Source organism: Salminus brasiliensis, chromosome 16 (genome assembly GCF_030463535.1).
Source record: "Salminus brasiliensis chromosome 16, fSalBra1.hap2, whole genome shotgun sequence".
NCBI lineage: Eukaryota > Metazoa > Chordata > Actinopteri > Characiformes > Bryconidae > Salminus > Salminus brasiliensis.
In genome coordinates, this window is record NC_132893.1 from 32,490,074 (window position 1) to 32,498,223 (window position 8,150).

Sequence of the window (8,150 nt, forward strand, 5' to 3'; positions counted from 1 at the left end):
ATGTATAGTGTAAATATAGTGTGAGTATATTGTGTGTAGTGTATGTGTAGTGTGTATAGTGTATGTATAGTGTGTGTAATGTATGTGTAGTGTGTATAGTGTATGTATAGTGTGTGTGTAGTGTATGTGTAGTGTGTATAGTGTATGTGAAGTGTGTGTAGTGTATATATAGTGTAAGTATAGTGTGTATGGTGCACATATAGAGTAAGTTTAATGTGTGTAGTGTATGTATAGTGTAAGTATAGTGTGTAGTGTATGTATAATGTAAGTATAGTGTGTGTAGTGCATGTATAGTGTATGTATAGTGTGTGTAATGTATGTACAGTGTGTGTATAGTGTGTGTAGTGCATGTATAGTGTATGTATAGTGTGTGTAGTGTATGTATAGTGAAAGTATAGTGTGTGTAGTGTATGTATAGTGTGTGTAGTGTATGTATAGTGAAAGTATAGTGTGTGTAGTGCATGTATAGTGTATGTATAGTGTGTGTAGTGCATGTATAGTGTAAGTATAGTGTGTATGGTGTACATATAGAGTAAGTTTAATGTATGTAGTGCATGTATAGTGTAAGTATAGTATGTAGTGTATGTATAATGTAAGTATAGTGTGTGTAGTGCATGTATAGTGTATGTATAGTGTGTGTAGTGTATGTATGGTGAAAGTATAGTGTGTGTAGTGCATGTATAGTATAAGTATAGTGTGTATGGTGTACATATAGAGTAAGTTTAATGTATGTAGTGCATGTATAGTGTAAGTATAGTATGTAGTGTATGTATAATGTAAGTATAGTGTGTGTAGTGCATGTATAGTGTATGTATAGTGTGTGTAGTGTATGTATGGTGAAAGTATAGTGTGTGTAGTGCATGCATAGTGTAAGTATAGTGTGTATGGTGTACATATAGAGTAAGTTTAATGTATGTAGTGCATTTATAGTGTAAGTATAGTATGTAGTGTATGTATAATGTAAGTATAGTGTGTGTAGTGCATGTATAGTGTAAGTATAGTGTGTATGGTGTACATATAGAGTAAGTTTAATGTATGTAGTGCATGTATAGTGTAAGTATAGTATGTAGTGTATGTATAATGTAAGTATAGTGTGTGTAGTGCATGTATAGTGTATGTATAGTGTGTGTAGTGTATGTATGGTGAAAGTATAGTGTGTGTAGTGCATGTATAGTGTAAGTATAGTGTGTGTAGTGTATGTATAGTGTAAGTATAGTGTGTGTAGTGTATGTATAGTGAAAGTATAGTGTGTGTAGTGCATGCATAGTGTAAGTATAGTGTGTGTGGTGTATGCATAGTGTGTGTAGTGTATGTATAGTGTGTGTAGTGTATGTATAGTGTGTATAAAGTAAACCTGGTTTGATTTGTAATAATAATAAAAATGAATAATAAAGACCGATTAGATAAACTAGGTCTTAGAAGGGAACTGGGAACACAGGGAATACCATTACATTACTGTATGTGGTGGATATTTTGTGTTAATGTGTGTGTGTGTGTGTGTGTGTGTGTGTGTGTGTGTGTGTGTGTGTCTTTTGTCAGATCTGAAGTCACGTGTAAAGGTGATGGTGGACGGCACTCTGCTCATATACCATCTTATATCCCGTCTAATAATAAATAAATAATAGCACTTATCGTAATTATTTCTGGGGCAGTATGTCATCCCAGTATGTCGTAGTCTTATTCACTACAGTATTTGTTAAACCATCTGAAATCAACTAGATTTCAGTTTGAAAATTGCCACTGACAGCGCTGTGTAGTCAGCCAGGACTTGGCTTGATCGCTGTTTAGTAAACAGGACTGCGGAGTGTGGAGGCAAAATACAGTCATGCATAAAAGATTCTGTGAGTTGAGTTGAAGAGAAAGAGAGAGAGAGAGAGAGAGAGAGAGACATAGAAAGAAAGTAAGAGAGTTCATTAAGTCCAGTAAGTGTAGTCAGCTGTTCAGCAGTAATGAACAGGACACTCACCGCCCCCATATCCAGTGTTTGTCCATCTTTGGTCCATTCCACTCGGAGCAGAGGGGGTTCAGCGGCCAGTGGGCAGGAGACGACTGCCCTCATTCCTGTCGGGAGGAACGTCTCCCTGGGCATCTGAGTCACCAGTGCAGGGTCTGTTTGGGGGTGAGAGGTGGAGTGGTGGGCTGTTAGGTTTTCATTAATAGACTTGCTAAAGTGGTTTCTGGCACTGAATGACGCACAGATACAGTTTTCTGTAAACGTGGACAGAAACACTGACCAAATCCTTGGTCAAAGATGGCTCAAAGAAGCAACACAATGATCTCTCTGCACAGCCCATCTTAAGTGCCCCGCTGCTGGATCCGAGTGGTTATGTTCCTTGCTCATGGGCCCAACACTGGCAGCTCAGCAAATCCGGGTATCAAACCCACAACCTTGTGGTCAATAGCCTTGTGCTCTAATAACTAAGCCAGCCATTGCCAACTAGGTACATCATCCCATTTGGTAGATGATAAATGTGCACAAATCAGCCTTAACATTAGTACCACTTACAGGTGATGTGAAGAATACTGATTATCTCCATCTACAGTGGCTCCATCTGTCAAAGGGTGGATGTGTTGGCAGCAGGTGAACTTGGGATGGGTAAACTATTGCTGGCTAGACGACTGACTGAGTCAGAACATCTCCAAAAGATCAGGAAGGCAGGTCTTGTGGGGTGTTCCTGGTATGCAGTGGTCAGTATCTACCAAAAGTGCTCCAAGGACGGACAATGGTGGCCCATTAAGTGCCCATTAAGTGCCCTTGACACTGTCGCCAGTACCCCGCTGGTCCAATCTTGAACCACTTGAACACTCCACAAGACCTGCCTGAATTTTTGGAGGTGTTCTGACCCAGTCAGTCGTCTAGCCATCACAGTGTGGTTCTTGCCAAAGTGCCTCAGATTCTTACACCTGCTCATTTTCCAGTGTTTTTAATTCACCTGGTACTAATGTTGTGGCTGATCGGTGTGTGTATATATGGACACCACTTCATTTATTTGAATCTGCATCTCTACGTGTACAGCAGGCATTTTATTACAGACATTTCATCAAACAGAGCTGAGTTAGCTGAATTTACAGACTATGAATGGCATAAAGTCCCAACAGCAATGTGAAAGACTAGTGGTGAGCCTGCCAAGACATGAGAGCTGTGATTGGCAGTCGAGGTCATTTCACCATAGTGATTTCTGAAAGCTCTGAAAGTTCAGATATTAGTACTGCGTTTAAATCTGAATAATAACTTATTTACATTATAATTATTATCATAATTTCTTTGCATTATTTGAGCATCTGTTTTTGAGCAGTTGTCATTTCTGCAAATAAATAAATGCTCTAAATAGCAAATATTTTTATTTGGAATTTAGGGGTAATGTTGTCCATGTTGTCCAAACCATCATTTTTATATATATACACTGAGATTGGCCAGATGCTGCTGTAGATGAAGATAATCAGTGTTTTTTAATTCACCTGTCAGTGGTACTAACGTTGTGGCTGATCAGTATATATATATGTGTGTGTGTGTGTGTGTGTTTGTGTGTGTATTAGAGCACAGGGCTGTTGACCACAAGGTTGTTTGACACCCGGATTGCCATGAGCAAGGAACTTACCCACTCAGATATATATATATATATATATATATATATATATATATATATATATATTCACACACTGAGATTGGTTATAGCAGATTTTTTCCAGTAAAATGACTGTGCAATGCTACCATTACCAGTATTTGTGATGACAGATGCGTTTGATGACAAATGTCGTGACATCACTGACTGTAATGTCTGATCCATTACTGGATATAATCTGTCATGACATCCCGTCTCCACAGCATGGCTACGTCACTGTTGTGCAGCAGGTTCAACTGAAGTGTTATTTCAGATTCGCCAAATTGTCGTTTTAACAGAAATGAATTATAATTGACTTTTATGTAAAAGAGGATTATATAACTGACTTTTTCTAAAGTAATCCAGTTGGATTTTAGCTTCTCAACTGGGCTGACTCCATAAATCACTTCAGCTAATTGGAAAATTCAGAAATTATATCCAATCACTGGAAGCTTAAACGCTTTGGGGGAAATTCTGGACTGAAAACCCTGACCTAAATGGAACTAACTGCTCCAATCAAACATGCACACACACACACACACACACACACACACATACGCTGCACAGTAAGGCTGGCTGATGCAGTGGGCGGAGATGGAAGACCATTTGTGGGCATGCAGGTGTAGTTCCCAGAATCCCTCGGGATAAGACGGGATATGAGCAGAGTGCCGTCCACCATCACCTTTACACGTGACTTCAGAGATCTGACAAAACACACACACACACACACACACACATTAACACAAAATATCCACCACATACAGTAGTGTAACAGTATTCCCAGTATTCCCAGTTCCCTTCTAAAACCTAGTTTATCTAATCGGTGGTTCATTCCAGTAAATCAGCTGAGCTGCTGGTGGAGCTGAACACATTCACACAGTGTCTGGACAGTGTCACACAGATCAGCACCCAAACCTGTGCTCTTCTGACTGTGATCTCCTAGCCAACACATTAATAACTTTACTGACCAGCAGCACATTCCGACCACTATTATATTCATGTTATATATATGTTATATAGAGTTAATTACAAGTACACACTCTCACTGACCACTGACATTATGTTTATTTGGGTTTATTCTAATGTTATATAGAGTTAATTACAGGTAGACACTCTCACTGACCACTGACTTTATGTTTATTTGAGTTTATTCTAATGTTATATAGAGTTAATTACAGGTAGACACTCTCACTGACCACTGACATTATGTTTATTTGGGTTTATTCTAATGTTATATAGAGTTAATTACAGGTAGACACTCTCACTGACCACTGACTTTATGTTTATTTGGGTTTATTCTGATGTTATATATAGTTTTACAGGTAGACACGCTCACTGGCCACTGACTTTATGTTTATTTGGGTTTATTCTAATGTTATATAGAGCTAATTACAGGTAGACACTCTCACTGACCACTGACTTTATGCTTATTTGGGTTAATACTAATGTTATATAGAGTTAATTACAGGTAGACACTCTCACTGACCACTGGCTTTATGTTTATTTGGGTTTATTCTAGTGTTATATAGAGTTTTACAGGTACACACTCTCACTGACCACTGGCTTTATGTTTATTTGGGTTTATTCTAGTGTTATATAGAGTTTTACAGGTACACACTCTCACTGACCACTGACTTTATGTTAATTTGGGTTTATTCTAACGTTATATAGAGTTAATTACAGGTAGACACTCTCACTGACCACTGACTTTATGTTAATTTGGGTTTATTCTAACGTTATATAGAGTTAATTACAGGTAGACACTCTCACTGACCACTGACTTTATGTTAATTTGGGTTTATTCTAATGTTATATAGAGTTAATTACAGGTAGACACTCTCACTGACCACTGACTTTATGTTTATTTGGGTTTATTCTAGTGTTATATAGAGTTAATTACAGGTTGACACTCTCACTGACCACTGACTATGTATATTTGGGTTTATTCTAGTGTTATATAGAGTTTTACAGTTCTCTAAATCAGTGCTTTGGTAGCAGCTTGCTGTGGCTGGTGTGTGCAGAGAAAGGCGGTGGAGTATAACTCACTCTATATGGTAAACGTTTTCTCCCTCTCTCGTCCATACGTATGTCATGTTCGGAGGGTCGGCCTCTGCCTGGCACTGCAGCAAGGCATCCTGGGACATGTTGAGGACCGTGTCCTTCGGAGGGATTAGGATAACGGGAGGTCCTGAGGTAGACCGCAGCAGAAAAAAATGCAATAAGCAAAAATTAAACATCCCTACTGTAATTATGTATTTATAGGCATTTCACATACAGTTATTCATGTCAGGATCTGATCAGCACTTTTAAAATATGGATTTAAGGCAACTTCATTCTCACAAATATTTATTACTAATAATGTCATTCTTGATTCAAATATTTTATAACTTTATTCTTGAAGTTCTACAGCTTCTCTCAGGCATCTACAGCTCTGCTCTTCATTCTGGGCTCATTTAATGTCTTCTTTTTTTATAGCTCTGCATGAATTATATGAACCCTCATCACATTATAATCAATTATTTAATCACCTAAAGGGGAAGATTTTGTCAATTTTTAAAAGTTATTACATAATTAATTAGTAAAGATGTAAGCAAAGTCATTCAGAGTGGTTTGATGTGAAACGCTCTTTTTTAAAGAATCAAATCCAGCCTGATTTCGTCACGGCGGTGGTGAATGGAACCAGTGCCTGAAGAGTTTAATGGATGATTTGGAGGATCTTAAAGCTGCATTGCAGAAACTTATCACATAAAATGATTATAAACACACTGCCTGATCCCCGAGACATTGTTTCTACCATCATTTTAAAATCCCTTTAGGATCATCGTTAGATCTTAAAATCCATCGACGGTGGAGGACACGTACAGGACACTGTTTGACAAAACAGTCCCTTTTGGGTTTTTTTACCTTTAGCAGAATTACGTCTGAAACTCAGGGGACATGTGTAGGGTCTCTGGTGGGTTTGGGGTAGTAAAAAAATGTCTGTATATATAGATATCACCTGTATCACCAAACCCCACTCTGACTTGGTTTACATCCCATCCACTGAATTATACTATATATATATATATATATATATATATATATATATATATATATATATATATATATATACCTAAAGTAGATGGGTGCATTCATTAGAGGGGTTATATATATATATATATATATATATATATATATATATATATATAAATGCACTATATGTCCAAATGTTTGCAGACACCCCCTCTAATGCACCCATCTACTTCTACTCTACATCTACTCGCACCCATTGCTGACACAGATGTGTGTATATATGGCTGTATATGGTTACGGATATATTTAAATTAATAATAATTTTAATATTATATATATACAGTGGGGAAAAAAGTATTTAGTCAGTCACCAATTGTGCAAGTTTTCCCACTTAAAAAGATGAGAGAGGCCTGTAATTGACATCATAGGTAGAGCTCAACTATGAGAGACAAAATGAGAAAAAAAATTCTGAAAATCACATTGTCTGATTTTTAAAGAATTTATTTGCAAATAATGGTGGAAAATAAGTATTTGGTCACCTACAAACAAGCAGGATTTCTGGCTGTCACAGACCTGTAACTTCTTCTTTAAGAGGCGTCTCTGTCCTCCACTCATTACCTGTATTAATCGCACCTGTTTGAACTCGTTAACAGTATAAAAGACACCTGCCCACAACCTCAAACAGTCACACTCCAAACTTCACTATGGTGAAGACCAAAGAGCTGTCGAAGGACACCAGAAACAAAATTGTAGACCTGCACCAGGCTGGGAAGACTGAATCTGCAATAGGCAAGCAGCTTGGTGTGAAGAAATCTACTGTGGGAGCAATAATCAGAAAATGGGAGACCTACAAGACCACTGCTAATCTCCCTCGATCAGGGGCTCCACACAAGATCCCAGAACCACGCGGGGGGACCTAGTGAATGACCTGCAGAAAGCTGGGACCAACGTTACAAAGGCTACCGTCAGTAACACACTATGCCGCCAGGGACTCAGATCTTGCAGTGCCAGACGTGTTCCCCTGCTTCAGCCAGTACATATCCAGCACGTCTGAAGTTTGCTAGAGAGCATTTGGATGTTCTGGAAGAGTTTTGGGAGAATGTCTTATGATCAGATAAAACCAAAGTAGAACTGTTTGATACAAACACAACTTGTTGCATCCAAAGAACACCATACCAACTGTGAAGCATGGGGGTGGCAACATCATGCTTTGGGGCTGTTTCTCTGCAAAGGGACTAGGACGACTGGTCCGTGTACATGCAAGAATGAATGGGGCCGTGTATTGTGAGATTTTGAGTGCAAACCTCCTTCCATCAGCAAGGGCATTGAAGATGAAACGTGGCTGGGTCTTTCGGCATGACAATGATCCCAAGCACACTGCCAGGGCAACAAAGGAGTGGCTTCGTAAGAAGCATTTCAAGATCCTGGAGTGGCCTAGCCAGTCTCCAGATCTCAACCCCATAGAAAACCTATGGAGGGAGTTGAAAGTCTGTGTTGCCCGCCGACAGCCCCAAAACATCACTGCTCTAGAGGAGA

The 8,150-nt window shown here is 38.7% G+C and overlaps 1 protein-coding gene across 1 annotated transcript in view; it reads right to left on the bottom strand.

Annotated features, from left to right (window-relative positions):
• Positions 1-8,150, bottom strand: part of igsf9a (immunoglobulin superfamily, member 9a) — a gene marked incomplete at its 5' end in the record, with an annotated part of 47,142 nt that overhangs the window by 17,531 nt on the left and 21,461 nt on the right. Inside the window, 3 exons of the mRNA XM_072658203.1 lie at positions 1,967-2,109; positions 4,161-4,306; positions 5,649-5,790. Of these exons, the coding sequence (XP_072514304.1) occupies positions 1,967-2,109; positions 4,161-4,306; positions 5,649-5,790 (431 nt within the window). The remainder of the gene's footprint in view (positions 1-1,966; positions 2,110-4,160; positions 4,307-5,648; positions 5,791-8,150) is intronic.